Below are 24,017 nucleotides of genomic sequence, written 5' to 3'. Positions count from 1 at the left end.
ACACTCACGACATTACCACATTTAAGGGAACTTTTTGAACAAACGTGCCTAAGAAAAATCGAAAAAATCTTGGAAGACAACGGCCACCCGCTCCATCAGAGCTACGCCAGGTCGTCGCGAAGTGGGCGACTGCTGTCAATCAAAACAAGAACGGAGCGGTACAAAAACTCGTTCGTACCTCACTCGGTCAGACTCTATCACCGCCACTCATTGATCAGGGAACATGAAATGCACCAAGATACCTGTTTGTAGTCGCTGAATGAACTCTTTATGTTGTCTGTTGTATTTATGTGTATTTTTCTGTTGTGTTGTCTTTATATGAGAAACGAGTCCTTGTAATCACAACAAATTTCCGTAAGGATCAATAAAGCAGTCTTAGTCTTAGTCTTAGTCTTAAACACACACACACAAAAGACAATTTTTTTTATATTCTATATGCAAGAGTGAATGCGTAAGCCCTTATATAGCGTTCTTTCCTTCCAAAATTATAGAGCATGCATTATGTTGCATGAATGAGCCATGAAAACCAATAACTTTACAGAGTTTTAGTCTTTCTTAACATGTACGAACAGACGTAATTATCTTCATCTATAATTTACAAAATCAGAAAAACATATTTTTCAAATTAAAAAATTCATTTTAGAAAGTGTTTTTAGTCTTTTTTTGCTTAGTAAAATGTTTTACATGTTTTGGGTGTTACTTCAGAGTTGAAGATAAATTACTACCTAGTCTAAATTTAAAGTCCCGCGGGAAGTCCTAGATTGGTGTTAGGGTTAGGGGGCAGGGTATGAACCCGGGACCATCGTGACGACCGATCGACAGTCCATCGAGACTAAATCTATGTTGACGTATACACAAAAGAAAATTTAACTTAACTGTGCGGTTTTTAAAAATCTGGCCTTTGGTTAAGTGCTTAAACCATAATATCCGGTTGTGATGTAAATAACACTCCTAGCTAGTAGTAAGTAGATCTAGTAGTACCTGACCTGTCTATAAATTTTGTAAGTAGTTCAGTATAGATCTAGAATCTAGATAGTCATTACTGTAAAAAATGTTGTTTGTAAAATGTTTTACATGTTTCGGATGTTCCTTCAGAGTTGAAGATAATTACTTCCTAGTCCAAACCTCCCGCAGGACGACGGGGGATGGGAGCGGGCAGGGTTTGAACCCGGGACCATCGATAAATCTGATCGACAGTCCAGCGTGCAAACCGCACGACCAGGCAGCCAATTCTAGTAGTATATATTATATATATATATACGCTAGTCTCTAGATCTGTCACTTTGGTAATGGTAAATTTGACTGACGGTGGTGTTTTAAGTATAAAATATAACTTTATAAAACGGAATAAACCTCTTTACTCTTTAAGTTTAAGTTACTTCAGACTAACAATGTTTCATGTAGATATTGTAGACTTAGTTAGACGACTTACTTAGTCTTAAGTGACTTAAGCCTAAGCTCTTATTACTAACTCTTGAGTTAGTCTTATTAATAGAATAGTCTTACTCTTACTAAACTTACTTACTCTTTGTCTTAGACTTAGATCTAGAGGAGGCTCTTATAGTTTGAACACCCCATCGGATTCTCCTTTCTAAACGGGTCGCTTTTTTTTGTTTGCAATTCATTTGTTTTTATGTTTGGAGCTAAAATCGACGATTCGGGACTGAGCATGTCCAATTTTAGATAAGTTCTGGTAATTTTGTTCCGTTTTTCCAAAGCAGATGGCAGTTATTTAGATTCTCTGTAACCATGTATGTTAAGGTGTTGTTTTAACCTCCCCCGGCAATTCATACACATATAAGGGATGAAGGCTATATCATGAGCCTGTTTGATCGTAGGCTGATGGGCATATCAAAATAAGCTTCCAAACATCTTTAGAAAGACATTCCAATCACATTTATACCGTTAGCTGTTAAATAAAATTAAAAAATGGGGTGTCCAAACAAATAATAATGAATTCAGCTCATTCTCCTTTTTGAACACAGCAAAATCGTATTAAGAAATATTATTGGGATTAATAAATCTATGATTTTTTCAATGAATAAACATGACCTAGATAGAGATATCTAGAATATATAACTTATGAATGAAAGAAAAAGTGTGGGCTGCTAATTTGAAGCCAGAGACCATGCCCACTGCATGTGATCACGCAAGATAAGCTGGCGGTAAGGAGAGGTATACACTCAGCGAGTAGTGTCACAAACTATCCAACAGGCAGTGGAGGGAAGGGGGAGAGAGTCATGAAAAGAATTATAAGCATCTATAATCTATGGGAGGGAGGGGATGTTAAGGTGTCACAAAACGAACATCCAAATTATGAAAACAAGAAGAGGGTCCTTGGATGGGAGTTAAAAGAAAGACAGAGAGAAAATACAAGTAGCCTAGTAGAAAATATCATGTTTATTAAATTAAAATAATTAATTTATAGCTCTATAATCTATATAAATTTATTTGTCTGTTTCTACACATAGATTATATAGGTATTTAAATAAATAAACTATACACGATATATATATATATATATATATATATAAAGAGAGAAATAGAGAGAGTATATGAGGAAATAGACTATAAATACATATTGCAAAATTGAATCTACTTCTTTTACTACAATCTAAATAATTTTTAAGTAACACCGATATAATTTATTAGCAATTACATAGTGGTGTTCAACACCGGTGCTCACTGTTCAACTAAAGGAGAAAGCCCAAAAACTGCGTTCAAAATAGGAGCATGAAGTGACCTAATTTATTTTAAAATAAAATCTTGACTATGGGTGGTAATACAAAGGAACACAGCTATTTTTATAGTCCTTTAGTTGCAGAATAAGAATCTGCTTTCAGTTTTTTTGTAAGTTAAACCTTCATCAAATAAAAAAATAAAATAAAAAATTGACCTAGTTCCCGAAAGTCGGTGTTCAGTTATAAGAATCTACCATAGATCTAGATATCTGATATGTTTAAAATATTTTACATAGTTAACATAGACTCTAATATTAATTATTAATATATTATAATATCTCATCTCTGGCATTTTACTTCTCGAGGCAGTCTTTTCCCTTTAGAACTTCTTGTGACACTTGTGGGACTAAAGAGGCCAATTCTTGATACACAGCTACGGTCGCAGGTTGGGCATATCATGGCATATGTAATCACCAGGCGCTGTTGCATTTTCATCCTTCTTTCTCACACTTTCTGTTTCTGTTGTGTATGGCGTGGCATCTGCAATCCGAGACCCTTCCTTTATGCTCTCTCTCCGTGTGGATCTATCCAGTGCTACTTTTTCCCAGCTGCTAGTGTCGATTTTGAAGTGCTTCATGTGGCGTTTGCATACATCTGTATACCTGTATATATATATATATATATATATATAATTAATATAGATCTAGATATTATAGATATTGTCACAGGTTTTATTTTATGTCTTGAATATGTCGCGAAGTCTCTTCTTGTTGATATAGGCGCTGGAGAAGTGCTAATTCGTTGATAGTGCTGAGATATGCTAAAATCTTAGACATTTCTTGAAGTTGTCAGCTGATAAGATGAATTACATGAAGATGTCAGCTGATAAGATGAATTACTGTGACTTGCCGGGGATTCTATATCTCTAGATCTAAATGCTATCTAGTGATTAAATAAGTGAAGGTCCTTTTAATTCAATATAGAAACTTTAATTCAGAACTTGGAAACACTAACGTATAATACAATAATTACAATGATAAACTGTGTAAATATAAAACATTCATATTAACTACTAGATTCTAACTCAAGAGTAATACATCCCATGAAATCTCAACATCGACTCACTATTCTAAGTGTCTATTATCCCGTTTCCGCAGAGGCAGTAGAGGCTAGCCCAATCAAACTATAGCTTTCTATTACATGACAAGCGCGTCACTCGGTTTGATTGACGCGTGTCATCTGCGTCATTGGAATTTCCAGACTTGACCTATAACCTTGACTACAGCTTATTATTTAATAATTAAGTATATTTTTAAATTAATAAAATATTGACATTGATATGTGACAATATTATTGTATATCTTTACTTGGTCTAGAAAATCTATAATGTATATTATAGATTATAGAATTTATTTCAAGAAAATGATCTAGGTTCTAGAATAAGATTCTAAAACTTAAAAATTAAAAGATAGTTCCTATTGTATTATTCGTTTTTGCTCATTTGTATTTCACTCTCCTGTTTTGATTAAACTTCAATAACTTTTTTGTTTGTTATCAGAATATGTTATATTTTTGTTATATTTTTGTTATATTTTTGGTATTGAAATATTGGAGAATGCATGCTTTTTTAACATAACACTATTTAAAGTTTATAAATCCAAAAATCAATTTACTGAAATGGGTGTCAAATCAACATTGGCATTGTCAGGTAGGAGAGAAAGAGTTAATAGTAGATCTATGTCAAGTATTCGTATACACTATCTCAAAAACTGTAAATTCCTTTTGGCCTCAATGTCAATCGTATTTTCACCTTTGTAAACAAACCGCAAGAGATAATATTGCAGAATTAGGGCTAGGCATGATATCTAACAGGGAAAAAAACAACATTTGAAGATTTTCCTGGCCTCTATATTGTTAAAAACCAAAAAGTGTATTTTTCATAATAAATAAAATAAATAAATAATCTCTCTCTATAACTATATATATATAATTCTCTTCATGGCTCAACAGTTTACTTTGGATGGCTGCCTGGTCATGCGGTTTGCGCGCTGGACTGTCATTCAGATTTATCGATGGTCCAGGGTTCAAACCCTGCCTGCTCCCATCCCCCGTCATCCTACGGGAAGTTTGGACTAGGAAGTAATTATCTTCAACTCTGAAGGAACATCCGAAACATGTAAAACATTTTACAACAAACAGTTTGGACACCAAGAAGTAAAGGAAAGATCACTCTTTTATTTCTGCAAGTCGGCCTAGAGTTACCCTACAAAAAAAAATGGGGGGGGGGGGAGAACAAGTAGTATTCAACCGTCATTAAATAGCAGGTCCGGACTTAACCGCTGTGACCAAGAAGTCATGGAAAGATCACTATTTTAGTTATTTCTACCCCATGTAACTTTAGTGGTAAAAAAAAAAAGAGGGGGGTAGAACAAGTAAGCTACTCTGTATTCACCTGTCACTAAATAGCAGGGCCAGAATTAACCATTCGAAGCGGATTTTGCGGGTCCAAGTTTGGGTAGGGATATGGATAATAAGTGAACAGTTTGTATTAGAAAATAAATTCGTCTTTGCATTATAAAAATTCATTCTTTACTACTTACAGAATTACTTTACAAGCCTTGCATGTAGCTAAGTCATACAGTATATTATAAAAATTCTGTTTCCTACAATAGCAATTAGCAAATGTTTTAATCTGTGTTCAAGAATTGTTGACCTCAAGTAATTCTTCACACTTGCATAATGCCGTGTTTTTTTTTTTTTTTTTTTTTTACAGGGCTTAGGATTGGCGTTTTCCATATTGAATGACACCCTAAAATGACAATTTTTTGTCTATATATAATATATTTCAGGAGATTTTATGAGTTTTCAAAAGATTTTAATAATTTCGGAGACTTTTTCATATTTTTAGCAATTCAGGAGATATCCAGGGGCTCCTGGTAAATCAGAAGGCCGCGTAAAATCTGTTATAGGTTATAAAATGTTTTAATTTAATAATTTACACCTAGAATTAACGCGGGTCCTATGAAATTTCTGGGACCACTGCAGTCGCATAGGTGGCTATGACCTTAGGCCGGCATTGCAAAATAGCGGCGAATGCTACTAGTCTGTTTTAAAGTACAACCTTTGTAAAAAAAAATAAAAAATGCAATCTATAAATTATATCATTTTTTACTTCCTCACTTCCGTTTTTTTTTTATTCGCCTAGATATAGATATTTTCATGTACTAGATCTAGTAGTACTGTTCATTGGCAGCCATTGACCTTTGTCATTTTGCCTGAGTCAAGTGTGCCAGGTCACACACACATTAACCCTATGGCTCCACTACTTGGCTTACAAAAGATTTATAATTTCATGTTATTATTTTCTACATGCAGATTAGCAATGGCATCTTACAACCAGCATCCCCCACCAGTGGACAATGCACCTCCTCCATATGGATATGGAGTCCCTGCTAATAATCAATATGGAGTCCCTGCTAATAATCAATATGGAGTCCCTGCTAATAATCAAGGTACTTAAACAGATTTCCACTGGTGCCAGTTTCTAATTATTAATCAGTCTATTTTTCTTCAATAGCATATATATTTAAGTTTAATTTCTGCTTTTTTTTTGTCTTCTGCCCTGAAGAGTATTGTTAGGCCCTTCCACTGTGTCTAATGAAAATAACCAAAGGAAGATAATACTCAACGAAATCCAGTAACACTGGCAAAAGGCCAAACAATCAATATAAGTTAGTAGATGCTGATACTGAACCAGAAGTTAAATAACAATGAAGGGAAGTTAGATCCCTAAGGCGTCCTGGAAATAGTCTGTATTCATCGGCTGATATTTCGCTCTGCCTAAAACCTACCTTTGTTTTTACTTGTCACATCATTGTCTCTAAGTCAAAACTTATATTTCCGAAACAAATAATTAATTCCTAATCGTGCCATAACAGTATTAAACTTTAAACTCAAGTGTTATTTTTATTCACCTCATCTCAGGCCCATGCCCCATCTGAGGCATAGGTCACCAACCAGCTTCCTCCAGGCCTCATGCTTCTGGGCGAGTCTCTCCAACTGTCCCCACATCTTGCTTATCTGCTTGGATTTTGTTCCAAATGGAATGGGCCATGCCCTTTTCATTTTTACTTGGGGATTCCAGGTCAGAGGTTGTTTTGTAATGTTGAATGCAGGCTTGTGAAAAGTGTGGCTTATTCATCTATCCGACATCTGCGCCTGTTCTTCCATGTTTGTCCAGGATAATGCCAAGATAGGTGAAGCTTTCCACCTCTTCTAGAACTTCGCTTTGGACTTTTATGGACTTACTATATAAATTGGACATCAGTCCAGTCTAGTGGAATTGTTTGCAATGTGCTTATCTTTTTTCTGTGAGAGTAGAGCCAGGTCATCTGCGAAGCTGTTACCACTGTGTCCACTGTTTACTGTTCTGTTTCTAGACCCAATCTATGGCTAGCAGGAACAGGAAGGGAGTGAGTAAACAGCCTTGTCTCACTCCTGTTTGGACTTCAGTTTCATCTGTCAGTTGTCTGTCATGCACTGTTCTGCAAGTCATTCCCTCCTATGACTTCTTAATGTTTTTCCGGCACTCCATAGTGTCTCAGAAGTCTCCAGAGGGTCTGTCTGTCCACGCTGTTAAAGTACAAATATTTAAGTTCGTGCTTAAGCAAATTAAAAAAAAAAATTAATAAAATGCTACATTATTATTTTTATTATGTTTTTGATTCTTTTCATTCACCTCTTTTTTATCGTACTTAAATGTATACATTTAAAAATAATTTTTTTTTTACTTTGCACCCATCACAAACTTTTATTAGTTATTGTTTTTATATTTATTAGTTCTAAATCAGGGCATTATGAAATATAGAAAAATAATGGAGTCTAAATATGGCTACCTGCCTAAAAATCTCTTACCTTAAATATGATTTATTGATAGTGTATCTTTTCCTTTGCAATAAAATCTTTAAAATCATACTATGGTCTGCTGTTGCGAATGTGGTTTTAACAGGTTCCAAGCCCCTTCTTTGTTAGCTCTGAAAAAATCTCAACAATATTATGCAATTTTATTATTACAGGAGGATATCCCCAGCCTCCACCTCCTGGTTTTAATATACAGTCTGACCCCTACAACCATGGCTATGATCAATTTAAGACAGATAGTCAACATGACCCAGAGGCAGCTGTTGCTGTTCCGAAGGCTACAGATGACTGGAATGCAGGATCGTTTTCTGACAAAACTATCCGCAGGAGGTTTATTCTTAAGGTAATTTTCCCATGTTATTCCAAGTAATATAATCATGTCATAAGTACTGACCTGGTCAGTGGGAGGAATGCTTGCAAGCTGAAAGTTTGAAGTTCAAATCTTTACCGGTACTAAGAAATGACCATACCAAAAAAAAAACAACAAAACTGGACAGTAAATTTCCTTCCCCGCAAAGAGCGATTGTCAATATTCCAACTAAGAGCAGGACACACACCTTTAAATGTTCACTTTAGCTGAATATGTCCCAAACACCCACCACTCTCTAGACACTGGGCCTACCCATATGAATCTGTCAGTCATACCCTCGTTGAATGTCCCAATTTAATTCCCCTATAACAGACCGTGTTACCACTACAACCTGATATAAACAACACTCTGTGCGACAGTGGGGAAAAGCTGCGAACAGCACTCTACTTTTCTCTGGCACAGACTGAAAAGTGCCTACAGCTCAGCAGCAAAAAAGCTGGCTAGAAGAAGAAGAGTTCAAATCCATCTATCTAAAAGGATTTAGGAAATCATTAAGTTCATCTGCTTGGTGTTGGTTGTGGGAAGCTTTTCCTTAGACTCTGTGATAATATTCTTACATTTTAAGGAAGTTTTCATTCATGTTTGATTTTCCTATGTTGGAAATCTAAGTCTAGCTGTGGCTGGAATATCCATGGGGCAAGGTGGGGCTAGCCAATGGTCCGTACTCCCCCACCCACGCCAATTTCCAACAGGAAGTCATTTCCTTGGCAGAAGTGGCAAAAACGCTCACAGCGTAGGTAGATTAATGTTCGCCTTTCATTGTGATGAGGTAGATTATGTAAAAGTCCTCTTTTTTTTTTTTTTTTTGCGGCCGACTGATAAGGACGTTGTCATGTGACCAGCACAACAAACAACTGCCTTCATTTACCCCAACTCAGGTACCAATGAGAGTTGGGGCATCCGGAAAATTAAAAAATCCCAGTTATCGCATAGGCTCGAACTTAAGACCCTCGGTTTTGAAGCCAACCGTCTTACCACTAGGCCAACACGGCCCCTTCAAAGTATTTAATTTGACTTCAAAGCAATACATAATAGACTCTCAGGTTATTACTCTATAAATACTTTAATATTACAACAAGTTATGAAAATACGAACATTTCATTTCTCTTCCTGTCAATTACTCCCGGCTTCCCCTTTTCAACATCACTTCCATTCATTACACAAATTCGCACCATTATTCATGCACACCATGCTGCGCTACGACCGTAACAACTATATATATTGATCATGTTACCGCTGCTTAACTATTTACATTGCTTGAACTATGGAAGCTGAGATACTGTACCAAGTACACAAAAAGTTTACTGGTCCTGACCGGTTCTCATTTGTTTAAACCAGTTGTGCTCAAACTGTAGTGTGCAAGTCACATCCTGATTACGACGGGCTGCTATCTGGCCCTCTCAAACACCAGCTCACTGTGCATAGTGTAACTGCACAGGTTTGGCTCCATTGGACTGGGCAGTTTTTGCTGTGATGTGTCCCTTGACATGACCGTTGGAAGTTTTTAAGGCCCTCTGGGCCCCAAAAAGTTAGGCACCCCTGGTTTAGACAATTGACATTAAATGGTTGTTGGTTGTTTGGTGTTTTGTTGTGAGTTGAATGACAATGCCAGTGTCAAATCACATCAGAGAGACTTGAAATTGATTAAACACCTATGTCAGTTTGTTATCTGTGTGTAATCCACTCTGCTGTTCATTCTCTCTTTTTGCCAACCTTGCTCTGTTTCTCTTCTGCGTTTTCATGCTCCTTCTATCTCTTTCTTTCTTTTTCTTGCTCTCTCTTTTTCTCATTTTTTCCAGCTCTCTTTCTCCTGTTATCACTTTCTTTCTTCTCTCTGGTGACTGTGCTTGAAACTGGTGGTCTTAAGTTTTTTTTTTTTTTTTTAAGTCCATTCAGCCTATTTGTGGTTTTAAAACATCACTTTGAAATCCTTAGAAAAGAAAGTTAACTAAAAAAAAACAACAACAAAGAATTATTATAATCTCTTGTTCCCAAAAATGTATACTTTAACTCTTTCTTTCCTAACTGACGATACCAGCGTTGATTCCACCAGAATGTGGTAAATAATTACGGAGAGAAAGAGTTAAGAACAGAACAAAAAAAAAAAAAAGCATCATAAACACTAAGTTGGCCTCATACATTGTGGTGTCGGTTCTTTTGTTCAGGTTCTCACTAATAATCATAAACTCACTGCTTCTATTTATTCTGAATGAAAACCGGAGATTTTTTAAAAGTGTATAAAACTGCTAAAAAAACTTCTGATCGCATTTTACAGCATTAGCTGGATTATAAGTTGGCCCTGAACACCCCATTCTGTGAAGCTCATGTGTTGAACTTCTTCTAATAAAAGTGTACTTGGTGCAGGTAAATGTTTACATGTCTATTTTCACAATTTATTTCCAGGTGTATGCCATTCTATTTGCACAACTATTGGTCACCTTTGGAACAATCTGTCTGTTCATATTTGTGTAAGTTTTTTTTTCTTTTTAAAGATAAATTGTATGCTTAGATAAAAACATATTGTGGATTCTTTAGATCAGTACATAGCCTCCCTTTGTGTACATTTCACAACAGTATAAAACAGTCGACATTCACTAAGTAATGCTTACAAATAGTTTCATTATTTGAAAGTAATATAAATCCAACAACAATGAGATCTTCATTAAAACTTTTACATGTATGACTATACTGTGAATAGGAATCACAATAAATGCATTAAAACACAAAAAAGGAGGAACGCCACAATACTGTGAATAGACCGAAAGCTGAGCTGGTTCAGTCATATTGTAAGACCTGACTCACTTTCGAAAGTCATACTTCAAAGTAACATCAGAAAGGGTTATCTAAAGAGAAGCAATGTGAAAAAATGGACCTGATTTTTTCTTGATATTCTGATTAGAGCAGCTGCTTACCAAAAAGAGTGGACGAATTCTGTCACAGAAGCCCCACGACAAACGTTGAGGAACAGATATGATGAATAGCTAACATGGATAAGCATGGGATATATTCATAGGATATATGCGTACTAATTTAGCATCTTTCCAACCATTATTATATACCAATGCCCAAACTTTCATCTTATTTCTGTTATTCTGCTTTGCTATGCTATATAATATACTGAATTGCTTGGTGGTATAGAAAAAAGTTTTCTCAATGTATTATTTTATGTTTTATTGACCAATTATTCCACATCATGAGAACTGATGTTGTATTTCAGTAAACCAATCAAACTTTGGGTACAGAACAACCTGTGGTTCTACATCTGTGCATAGTAAGTATAGTTAACAGTGTCAGAGTTTACTTTTAGTGCTAATAGTTGAGCTTACATTTTAAAGACATTGTAATGTACTCATTAAATGCAGTCTTCGATTTTAAAGATAAAGGATGAGTACAGTATCCGGCTTAATTTTATTTTTTTAGTTAGTACGTTTTTTTTTTATGAATCCTAACATTAGCTAGCGTCCTGCTCTCATTCACGTTGAATTAACTAATGCTCTTCAATGTTCGGATGTTTCTTTTCAGTGTGTTGTTCCTGGTCTTGTATTTGACATTGATTTGTTGCCCAAATGTCAGGTGAATATTTTTTTGTTAAGTTTTATGCGCAGCTGCCATTTTGTTCCATCTTCAATTTTTAATATTAGCGCAAAGCATGTTTTTAATGGGTAATCAAAGATCCATTGATAAAGTTGTTGTAGAGTAACTCTTCAATTAATAAAATGAGAAATACACATCATCACTTTTGTATAAACCTAGATCACATAAAAAAAAAAACAAATATCAAATACTGCTTACATATATATTGTCGCAATGGGAACCCTAAAAATGTGTTTTTATTTTTTTTAGGAGGAAATACCCAAACAATTTCATCTGTCTTGGCCTGTTTGTAAGTATGATAAGTATATCACTAGATATAATATCTTAAAATAAGATAAATTAGCACTACTTATTACACACATTTAAGAAAAGTGAATGAAATATAAAATTCTAAGACAAAAGCCAGAAGAGTGAAATAGATGCACAGCTCTCCTTATGTTTTTGTGTTAAGTAGGTAAAGTTTTCTCTTTCAGAACAAGCAGTCTATAGGGAAGATGAAATGATTTCCTTTTAGCAGATTGCTCATGTTCTGTGCTGTGGTCATGCATGTTTTTTTTTTTGCTGTTGTTTTTCAATGTACCTGTGAAAATTGAAAGTGTCTAATTGTATGGTTAAAACCATGCAGTCTATAGGGAAGATGAAATGATTTCCTTTAAGTTGAGTGCTCATGTTCTGTGCTGTGGTCATGCATGTTTTGTTTTTGTTATTATTTTTCAATGTACCTGTGAAAATCAAGAGTGTCAAATTGTATGGTTAAATAATTTGTATGTGTACGTGTGTATTATGTCACACTTGACAGCGCACAATGGCTGACCAGTAGGAAGGCCACATTGAACAGATCCTTCTAGACAAAATTGATTCGCATAAAACATCATGTAGGGCAGTGTTTCCCCAACTTTTTCCTTACCGAACACTTTGCACATTCTGAATATTTACTGGAACACTTTGCTTATTTTTTTAATAGAGGTTAATTCACAAGTGGCCTACTAGTTAATTTTTCCAGTAGTTTTTCGGAACACCGATTTAGGCCTTGTGGAATACTAGGGTACAGCTGACCACAGTTTGGGAAACACTGATGTAGAGTCAAGGTAAAATCTTGTATAAAATATACTATCATTGACATTAAGGATCCAGAAAAATCTTTTTACTGTAATACTTAAGGAGCCGAGAACTAGCTATTGGGTCTGCTAGTCATTGTTCACGGTTGTTCATTGTTCACCATTACTAGTCATCAGTCACTGTCACTGTGGATTATTTAATGTGCTTATTCTTTGCTGGATTTTATTTGATCGCCTGTATTTTCATAGTGCATTATTATAGTTATGTCAGTCATGAAATTGTATAAGTGATTTGTATTTGGAATTACTTATTTATAGAACTGAGTTTTAAAGCATTAAACTCAAGACAATGATATCCATTGCTGCGTTTCTTCAGTCAATCCCAGTTGTTGGTTGACTATATTTATAGGCACCTTTAAATCTGTGCATGTCATGATTGTGGAGACAATACAAAGATCTCTTCAAATAGTGTGAATTGCATAACTAGAGTGAATATATCTCTCAGTCCATGTTGTTGTTTCTTTGTCATTAATGCCGGCGTTTGAATTGTCTTCTCATCTTTAGACTTTTGTGGGGTTTTTTTTTGGTCAATACTCTTTGAATTTTCTTCTTCTCATCTTTAGACTTTTGTGTGTTTTTTCTTTTTTTTTTTTGGTCAATACTATTTGAATTTTCTTCTTCTCATCTTTAGTGGGTTTTTTTTTTGGTCAATACTATTTGAATTTTCTTCTTCTCATCTTTAGACTTCAGTGAGTATTTTTTGGTCAATACAATTTGAATTTTCTTCTTCTCATCTTTAGACTTCAGTGAGTATTTTTTGGTCTATACAATTTGAATTTTCTTCTTCTCATCTTTAGACTTTTGTGGGGTTTTTTTTTTGGTCAATACTATTTGAATTTTCTTCTTCTCATCTTTAGACTTAAGTGGGTTTTTTTTTGGTCAATACTATTTGAATCTTCTTCTTTTCATCTTTAGACTTTGGTGTTTTCCTATATGACTGGCACGATTAGCAGGTAAGTTTATACACTGTTGACTAACACCTTCTAGAATAGGTTGTTATTAGAAATCGTCAGAAGGATAAATCATTAATAAACACATTTACAGTTTAATTGTGAAAATAAAATATTTTTACTGTTAAGTTGTCCCATTTCCTTTATATTAATCAACATAATTGGAATCCTTTTTGTTCGTGCGGTATGCGATGATCCCGGGTTCACACCCTGCCTGCTGCCATCCCCTGTCATCCTGCAGGTGGCTTGGACTAGGAAGTAAATTCACCTCATCTGTGAAACTGGTTAAGGAACTTTCGGGTAGGGCACCATGACTGAGCTGCTTTAAAACATTTTAAGAAACTGCTTGCAGTCTGGGATTACTTTCCTTGCTTTACTTTGATATCACAATGAAAAGTGATTAGATAATTCCCCATCTTGCAGCTGACTGAATATAACCACATCAAATTTGTTCTGCTTGCTAAGGATTTAAACAGAAGACGTCTGGGGTAGAGCTACTGCTCATTCACCCTTCCCCATTTGATTAGACTGTACAGAAATCTTCAAATTAAATTTATATCCACATAATAATAATAATAATTTAATTTATTATTAATAGTAATTTAATTTATGCAGCTTTATTAACAAAACACAATGTGAGCTCTATGTACTAATTGTATTTTTACATTTATTTGACAGTTTCCACAGTACAGAGATTGTGTTGATTGCTGCTGGTATCACGGCTGCAATTTGCCTTGCCATTTCACTGTTTGCTGTCCAAACAAAGGTAATGATTTGTTCATACAATTATTTTCATCCTCATTCAAAATGGATTAAACCCTGAGCTGATAAATTCAACTAATATTATCTGAAATCTAGAAATCACCTTTGTGTAACTGTTACTCATGTTTGAGCCCTAACACCTGATATTGACTGTGGTAAAGAGGAAGAAACTGTTCAATGTATGGGAAACTTTGTTTAAAACTGATTTTGAAACCATTTTAGTTATTAGGGCTGAACTTAAGACTTGGCGTTCGTATAAACCTTCCCAAAGTGTGCCTAGTGTTCTGCGAGGCTTGAATCGGTGTTTCATGAACTATGTTGGCCTCTTTCAGTCGTAGAACGACAATGGTTCCACTCGAACAATTTTTTATGTGATTGTGGAGCCCTATTTTGGAGGTAACGGTGTCTTTCGCTTTGGTGGTAGAGGAGTCAGCTATTTTTTGTGTGCCACACTGAGGCCCATGTTTTTTGGCTGTCCATAGCTTTCTTGGTCACCATGTCAATGAACTGTTGGAACAATTATCTGGTAGGCCTACACATGAATTATCCTTCAAATTTATACTGTAAGGAAAAAACAAACTATAACATGGTTTACATCATTATGAACTTTGAACTCATCTAGATGCTTGTGATAGTAAGTGTATGTGTATTACCTGGCTAGTAGTGCTGTGTGTGCCTGTGTATGAAATGACCAGTTGACCTTTGTTGTACATGGCTGAGTGAACATCAAAGCAGCTGTGTAAGTGAGGACTGTGTATAAAAGAAGGTCAGGTTCAGAACAAGTGGCCGGAGTAAAGAAGACTAATAAAATCAATGTATTATTTGAGACACTTGTTGCTTTACAATTCTGGCTCTACTTTGAAATAAAGATATAAAGATCATCTTTAAAATGATTTCTGGTCGTGTTTGTCTGAAAAGTTCCTAAATATTTTCAAAACAATCGAATGTTATTTTATTTCTGTTTCCCAACATCCAGTTTGTGAAAAACAGGGTTTAAAAAAAAATTATGTTCCAACAAAAAATATATTTATCTTCTTATCTTATATAATACAGACGTTACTTCAAAAAAGAAGATGATTACGTCCTACGCGTCATGCATTTAGTCATGCAGTGGCTTAAATTCTGCCAAGTCACTGGTTTTCCTGGCTAGCTCAGGAAAACCAGTGACTTGGCAGAATATATATAAATATATATATATATATATATATAAAGAAACAGGCTGCTTGATTCCCTACAGATATTAGAATTATTTTTCAATGTCTTGCAGATATCAAGAACAGCCATTATAGCTATTAAAGCTTCATTTTTCTGATGCTTAAGTGTGTTTATTTTATTATAGTTTTCTGATTGAAAGTAAGAGCAAAATCTACATTTAGAATATGTTTTTTGTCTATTATCATTTTTTATTTAAACAAATGGGAAATAATCTGACCTAGAAAACCAAGCGAAGGGTTCCGCTTTTTATTCTCCTTAAATGGAAAGTGTTCCCTTAAAGAAAATGATTGTGGAACACTGGTGTTTGACTTGAAAATCTGATGTTTCATTTTTAAAGTTGGTTTATATTTTTTAACACCTCTCTTTCTAACATGATTAGTTTTTCTTTTAAAACAAATCTTTTATTGTTTTGCTAATTGTCATCTAACTTTATATAACGACTAATTGATCTAACTGGGTTGTCTTTATTTTTCTTCATCAGATTGACTTCACACTATGCAGCGGCCTGTTGTTTGTCCTAGTTATGGCCTTGTTCTTCTTTGGTTGGTCCTGCCTGATTGTCTACTACGCACTGGGCTATAACTATGTAAGTCGAACCTTCATGTGAGCTAAGGTTTAGCTGTCCAGATAATACTTGACCAGAGGCCAATTTCAGTTCGGTATAAAACAAATATCTGCAAAACTAGGACACCGACATTGCCGAAATAGCTTCTGAAGTGATATGATTGAATGTCTAGTGATCTAGTGTGGGAAGCGTGGTCGAGAGGCCAAGTGCGCTTGAACTTGGCTTGGCTTGGCTACCTAGAGGGGGGCTCGAGGTTTGACACCTGACTCGGGCAGAGTTGTGTTTACTGAGCGCCTAATGGCAGCACGGTTTCAAAAGTTGTCATGGCCAGGGGTGTCAATGGGGTTAAGCTCCCATTGTCTATAAAGTACTCCTAATGGCATGCGTCTCAAATAGCCTCTGACATCTAAGTCCAGCACCTGGCCTGCTCGTGTGGCTTAGATATTAAGCCCGGCGAAACTGCTCTTACTAACAGGTGAAGGGGTGAAGGCGGATACCTGGCGCCACAAAACCGGGAGCTTCGGGCAGATGGAGCTCGTCAGCCTAGTAAGGCAGTTCATCTAGGAGAGGGGTACTCTGACTTCAAACCCCCGCTGCCTTGCGGTACTGAGGCTTCAGGAGACAACCTGAGGAGAAATCAGGAGTGAAGCCCCTTAGGCGTTGGGAGTATCAGCTACGAAATTCCCTCCGGCAGCTTCTGCAACTGAGTTGGTGCCAAATGTAATGCGATGCGTTCCTTTGGATCACATCAGCAAGGTCGAGAGAGGGATCATGACGCATGGGCCACCCATGACCCCTTTATCCAAGGCCCAGGAATGCGCCCCGGAGAGGAAACTCTGGTGCTGCTTCAAAGCGGCTAAAACAACACGGGAGACAACTGTTACGGGTTATAAGTCCAACTTATATATATAAAGGCAGCACGGAAAACCAACTCCTAGATACCCCCTCCCCCCACTGGTCCACAAATGAGATTGGACCGTAGCGCTCTGAGCATGCTGTAAGCATGAAAGTAGCGCTTTATAAAAGCTATAATAATAATGACAAAATGCTTATGAAGTGATATGATTGAATGTCTACTGATGACAAAATACTTATGAAGTGATATGATTGAATGTCTACTGATGACAAAATACTTATGAAGTGATATGATTGAATGTCTACTGATGACAAGATGCTTATGAAGATATGATTGAATGTCTACTGATGACAAGATGCTTATGAAGATATGATTGAATGTCTACTGATGACAAGATGCTTATGAAGTGATATGATTGAATGTCTACTGATGACAAGATGCTTATGAAGTGATATGATTGAATGTCTACTGATGACAAGATGCTTATGAAGTGATATGATTGAATGTCTACTGATGACAAGATGCTTATGAAGTGATATGATTGAATGTCTACTGATGACAAGATGCTTATGAAGTGATATGATTGAATGTCTACTGATGACAAGATGCTTATGAAATGATATGATTGAATGTCTACTGATGACAAAATGCTTATGAAGTGATATGATTGAATGTCTAGTGATGACAAAATGCTTATGCAGTGACATGATTGAATGTCTACTAATGACAAAATGCTTATGTTGATAACGATTCTAAACATTTTAGTCAATGACCACTCTTGACTTTAGGCCTAATGGCAGTGACAGTGTTGGCTTGTGTTGACTGGTGACTTGATGACTAATACAAATGTTAGGACAGTCAAAGTGATTTCACCGTGTGAACATGATGGTCAGCTATAAAGCTATTTCTAGCAAACATCTGAACTTTAGCCACTAAACTGTGTTGAAGGAGATGAATTTTTATTGATTTTGAGTTATTAACAATAAGAAGTTTACACAATTCTTAGATGTATGTTAACATTGTTGGAAACCATTTTTTTTTTAAAAGTAATAAGTTGTAGAAAAATGTTTGTAAAATGTTTGTTTGTAAAATGTTTGTTTGTAAAATGCTTTACCTGTTTTGGATGTTCGTTCAGAGATCAAGATAATTGACTTCCAAGTCCAAACCTCCCGTAGGATGACTAGGGAATGGCAGTGGGCAGGTTGTGAATCTTGGACAATTGAGAAGTCTGAATGATGGTCCAGCGCACACACCACACGACCAGGCAGCCATCCGAATTTCATGCCTTAAAAAATATTTGATCTATTGTCTGTTTTTGTCTTTCTAAATGTGGGGCATGCGCTTTTGACTGTTATCATTGTTTTATTTTTTAGCTGTTAGATGCAAGTCAGATTTCAAAGTACCAACTATTAAATCCATTTTATTTTTATTCTTCTTAGAAAAAAAAATCAAGGACAACCAGGGAATCCATTTTTTTTAGATCCTAACTTTTTTTCCTACAGCAAGACTATAAAAAATAAAACAATTTCTGTTTGAATTGTTACAAATATATACTAGATATATTGTTAAATATTTTGGTTTGACAGTAATCATCTGTAACTTTTTCATTTCTCAGATCTTAGAGTGTGTTTATGGAGGGTTAGCTGCCCTTGTCTTTGGTTTGGTAAGTCTAATGTTTCATTTTTAGATTGCAGTTACAAGTGTACATACAATAGAGCAAAGGTTCTCAACCTGTGGCTCATGACCCCCTTGGGGGTCGATTGACGCTTTGCCAGGGGTCGCCTAAGACCATCGAAAATATTGATTGTTATTGTCTATTCTTCTATTGCTGTGTGGGTGGGGTCGCGGCAGAGTAGGGGTCACCGAGCAAAAAAGGTTGAGAACCGCTGCATCTTTTTAATGCAGATATTATGTACCTGGAAACAAATAATTACAGTGAGCCACAGAAACAGATGACCTTTACATCATCTGCCCCACTAATTGCGAGGTCAGAAAGAGAAACCTTACTTTACTATATAGATCTAGTTGTGAATTTCGCTAAGTGATAGATCACTTGGTTTCAACCCGAGAGGTCTCAATCAAGAATTGGATTTTGAATTCTTTAATTTTTAGGGCCACCTGAGCCCACCCAACTCAAGTTTGGGGAAAAGTAAAGGCAGATGATCATTGACCATGGGCTACAGAAACAGATGGCCTTAACATCATCTGTCTCATAGTTGGCAAGGTCTGGAAGGGGAAAATATGTATTTCTAGGATGTCGAAGCTTGTGTTTATTTCTTAACAAGAGGAAAGAAACAATGTTTACTTTAAGTTATGGCTTCGTTTCAGTTTTTAATCTACGACACGCAGCACATTGTCGGTGGCAGGAAGTACGAGCTCTCCCCTGAGGAGTACATCTACGGTGCCCTTCAGCTTTACCTGGACATCGTCAATCTGTTCATCATCCTGCTCGGGCTCATGGGCAAGAAGTAACAACCCTCATTACAGGGCTGCCTCGAGCTGACATGCTCAACTCCTGTACAACAGGCATAGCCAAAATGATGTAAACTATTAATAGTAGTTTTTGTTTAAACAAATAAGTTTTTAAAAAAGGGGAGTTAACTTATAGCATGTATGTCTCTAAGCTTTGTTGATGTAAAGACAATTATGTTTTAATGTCTGCAGAGTTTGTTTTTTTAAAAGTTAAAAATATAAATGATTCAAAATTAAAATGATTCAAATTATGAACTAAGTTTTTAAAATAAATATAAAACCTTGTTCAGTTTATAATTGTATGCAAAAGGATGTCCCTTTTATAAGAGTTCTGTGTTGATAATAATAACTTTTTAATTGTTAACTTGTTTCATTATCTCCAATGTTTGCAAACATGCAGTTTCATCTTCAGGTCCTATTTTTTTAAAGGTATAGCCTGTATCACCCCTAACTCTATGTTGAAATACACACTGGCACTTTCTTTTTTTTTTGGTAAAAATAACCATTGACACACCAAAACCTGATTGTCATTATCTGGGGTGAATACTACACTTCAGTGATGTCTTTTAACTTTCTATAATATTACATAACAGTGGCGTAGCTAGGACTTTGCAATCATTTGGGGCCCTGGGGGGGGGCTTGGACTGTTTGGGGACCCTACATTTCGCATAATATTTAATGTAAAAAAAAAAAAAAAAATTTCCCGCTAATTATGCCACTGGTATAACATATTACATAACATATTATTTCTTGTTGGTAGTTACATCTGAACTGATATATTTAAAATGTTATCTTTATTGGTCATGAAAAGGTTTACTTTTGAGAGTTTTGACTCACTGCTGTAAACATTCTTGTACACAATTTGTCAAGTCTTGTACACGTGGTTTGTCAACTTGCCTTTTATTCCAGCTTTCATTCATTAGATTTGTACATAAATGATGTAAACATATTTGATTGTACCATTTTATCAACTAACTTTTGCTATTTCTCTCTTCTTTTGTTGTCCTCATGTTTGCATAATTATTCTATTCAATTTATTTCTGTAACTTACTAAGCACAAAAACATTTTTCTAGTCTGGTTTATTTTTTCAAAATTTGTTTACTAATAAGATTTTCAACTCCTATATTTTGTGAAACAGAAAATGTTTTCCAGATTGATTGCCGAGTAGCACCTTCATGCACTTTTCAAAAGTTATCAAATTCACGCTGTTTATATGGTAATTGAGGGAGGTTGATGGTTTCCACTATTATTTTTCAATTTTGTTGGATGATAAATTATTACAGTGATAGTTGAACTAATGATTAGATTCATATTTTATAAGTTAATTAAATAACAACACAATTTTTTAAAATGAGATTCTATTATTTCTTGATAGACAAGATTTTGTGATTGTCACAAGTATTATTAGTATTTTTTAATATATATTTTTTATGATATTTATGCTTTTATGGCACACCATTAGTCTCCCTTTATTGCCAAAGGATAATTATTGATTACTGGCCTTTAGTCAGTCTCGCATAGTTTTAGCTTTTAGTCAGTCTTACATAGTCATATAGTCATACTGTCATGAGAGGCAAGGTGGAAGTATTAGTCTTACCTTGACACAGTTATTGGCCTACTACACAGGTATATTTGTGGTAGGATGTATTAGTCATGTTCACACACAAATGTCACTGACAAACAAAAGTACAAAAATCTTTTGAAATGAAGGACAGATGTTATGAATGTGTTGGGTTAGAGCCCTTGATTTTAGAAAATTGCCTGGGATGAACTTCGAATGATAATAAGTTACGATGGCCTAGGCCTCCTATAGTGCTCTGCAAGAAACTGCATAGCGCCCCGAAATCTTAAACTACCATATGGCTAGACTTTCTTACAATGAGGAATGGGGTTATAAGATTTTTTGTTATATCCTCAGTGTCTGAACTGTGACAGACTATTAGAGTTCAGTTCATTGGTGCCCACCGCAGTCAACCCAGCTTTGCCCATTATAGACACCTGTAAATCAGCCTTGTCCCAGGAGAACCCAGCCAGTCCCTGAGAGCCAGTGTCTCTCTTACTAACCGTTGCGCATCTCTCTTACTAACCATTACAGGGGGCACAACGGGGTGGGGGGGTGTATGTACATAACCCTTTCTTTGACATTTTACATACCCTGCTGGCGCTAAGGTTGTAGCGAGCACAAGGTCCTCTTGGCCATCCCACTGAGTGCTAATGGGGTCTTTGACCCAGAAAATGAAATGCGCTGGAACTGGAATGTCGTGTTACAGAAATGTTGTCCATATCACCAAAGTTTTCTGAATGTATGATTTTCTGATATTTAAAACGACATGTTAATTTTGTATTGTAATTTATTTCAATATTGTACTTTTCTCAATTTTGGTCACAAACATTTTATAATGCTCTATTCAAAGTACCCTAAACCAAACTTGTTTGTGTATTTTTTTATATATATATAAAAAAAATAATTTTGCTTCTTTTTTTTTTTTTTTTTTTTTTAACATAAAAACTTGTACTCCTTATATTTTTCTTAATTGTTTTTATTGTAAAACATGTTTTTAGTTTTAATGTATTACATTTTTCTGTTTTTTTTTACTCCAGTTAGTTTTGTGTCTCCTAAAAGTTATCAATTTGAACCTCTATAAATTATTAAAAAATGTTTTCCCGAATCATAATTAAGAAAATATTTTGTTGTAATAATAATAATAATCTTCATTGTCCGTATGGAAATTTGTCTTACAATTTGTGCATTACACCAAACAAAAAACATTATAACTCTAAGAAACCAAAGTGTACATTCACATCCGCTACATGAAAATACCAAGCCATTCAAAAGAATTTTTAAATTTCATTTTACATGTTTCGGGAGTTTCTTCAGAATTGAGGATTATTACGTGCTAGTCAAAGCCTCTTGCAGGATTGTGGGGGATGGCAGAGAGTGGGGCTTACACCTGGGACCACCGAGATGACAGTCCAGATGGCATAGCATAGCAGATAACCAGACAGCCATCCCCACCAGGTGGCCATTTGTAAATGAATAAGGGTGGTTAAAGTAAAAGTAGGATCCTAAAAGGTTATTAATATTGGTTTAGAGTAGTCAGGGGCAGATAACTTTGTATGTATATTTACTTGAAATGACTTACTTCCCTTTCACATTCCCATCTGCAGAGAAGCTTTGTCTTATCTGTATTTTTAAAGTCAGACAGACACTTGTTCTAAACTCTTGTAATAGCTTTACCAGTTGTTATCAAAGTTGTTAGAAAAAAATATGTTCCTGTATTCATATGTATAATTACCAAAAAATAGTCATCTGTTTATTACTCTAAAAATTGATTAAAATAAAACTTTTGGTGAGATTATGAAACATTTAGCATTACTTTTACCAAATAGTCTTCATATTTACTGTATTAAACCTATATTTATTTTATTTTTTTATAATCTTTAAGTTGGCCATTAAAATATGTATTGTCTATTTGTAACCTATTCATAAATATTTATCTTAAACTTCGGTTGATACTTATTTTGACCCCAGATTTGGTCGTTTTAAATTTCAAGACTCCTTGTGTTGTACTACTGGTTTGCATTTACATGGTATAGTAGGTCACCCATTGACTACGTAGGTCATTATTGACTAATCTAGGTCACTATTGACTCTTTGGGCCATTGTTTGTTGATATTGTTTGAATAGTCTTGAAAATGTGATATTTGTATTGCTATACTGGTCATTGTCTTTGTATTGGACAAATATTAATCTTGTATTTGTGGCTTATTTGTTATTAAAACACCAGCAACAGTCTTGTTTGTATTTTTGTTGATAGTGTTATAACTCAAGGGAAGCGACTCATTGAAAGGAAGTCAAGGTGGTGTGGACAACTGCTACCTTGGTGCATTGGCTGTAACTGCAGCCTTGGTGCATTGGCTGTAACTGCAGCCTCAGTATATTGGCTGTTACTGCAGCCTCATTATATTGGCTGTAACTGCAGCCTCATTATATTGGCTGTAACTGCAGCCTCATTATATTGGCTGTTACTGCAGCCTCAGTATATTGGCTGTAACTGCAGCCTCATTATATTGGCTGTAACTGCAGCCTCATTATATTGGCTGTAACTGCAGCCTCATTATATTGGCTGTAACTGCAGCCTCATTATATTGGCTGTAACTGCAGCCTTGGTGCATTGGCTGTAACTGCAGCCTTGGTGCATTGGCTGTAACTGCAGCCTTGGTGCATTGGCTGTAACTGCAGCCTTGGTGCATTGGCTGTTACTGCAGCCTCATTATATTGGCTGTGACCGCAGCCTCATTATATTGGCTGTGACCGCAGCCTCATTATATTGGCTGTGACTGCAGCCTTGGTGCATTGGCATTATATATCCCTATGAGTGACTTTGTAATTGTAAACAGTAGGACCAATGAGCCTTGAGGCTATTGGCCACCTTCACCTATCCCTTAGAATAGAATGATGAACCATTGGGGCACCACACAAGATCTGTTTACTGTCTTTCTCCATTCCTGT

The 24,017-nt window shown here is 35.6% G+C and overlaps 1 protein-coding gene across 2 annotated transcripts; it reads left to right on the top strand.

Annotated features, from left to right (window-relative positions):
- Positions 1 to 894: 894 nt before the first annotated feature.
- LOC106066605 (protein lifeguard 3-like) lies at positions 895 to 23,300 on the top strand. 2 transcript variants are annotated; one of them, XM_056003883.1, is made up of 12 exons: positions 895 to 961; positions 6,057 to 6,193; positions 7,757 to 7,944; positions 10,375 to 10,439; positions 11,189 to 11,242; positions 11,494 to 11,544; positions 11,815 to 11,854; positions 13,599 to 13,636; positions 14,312 to 14,399; positions 16,092 to 16,196; positions 18,647 to 18,694; positions 19,360 to 23,300. In XM_056003883.1, the coding sequence occupies exons 2-12, from the start codon at positions 6,064 to 6,066 to the stop codon at positions 19,501 to 19,503; spliced, it is 951 nt and encodes a 316-aa protein (XP_055859858.1). In that variant the 5' UTR covers positions 895 to 961; positions 6,057 to 6,063; the 3' UTR covers positions 19,504 to 23,300. The 2 variants fall into 2 exon arrangements, with proteins under 2 accessions (XP_055859858.1, XP_055859857.1); XM_056003882.1 differs by having other exon boundaries at positions 907 to 1,001.
- The last annotated feature ends 717 nt before the right edge of the window (positions 23,301 to 24,017 follow it).

The sequence above is a fragment of the Biomphalaria glabrata genome, chromosome 11 (genome assembly GCF_947242115.1).
Source record: "Biomphalaria glabrata chromosome 11, xgBioGlab47.1, whole genome shotgun sequence".
Taxonomy (NCBI): Eukaryota; Metazoa; Mollusca; class Gastropoda; family Planorbidae; genus Biomphalaria; species Biomphalaria glabrata.
The sequence above is the reverse complement of the archived record's forward strand: the minus strand, read 5'-3'. Positions and strand labels throughout refer to the sequence as shown.

Bases quoted from the DNA above. Each gene is read 5' to 3' on its own strand.
- LOC106066605 (XM_056003883.1), top strand. From the start codon at position 6,064: ATGGCATCTTACAACCAGCATCCCCCACCAGTGGACAATGCACCTCCT. The intron at 7,945-10,374 runs GTAATTTTCCCA...ATTTATTTCCAG, and splicing joins GCAGGAGGTTTATTCTTAAG to GTGTATGCCATTCTATTTGC. The intron at 18,695-19,359 runs GTAAGTCTAATG...GCTTCGTTTCAG, and splicing joins CTGCCCTTGTCTTTGGTTTG to TTTTTAATCTACGACACGCA.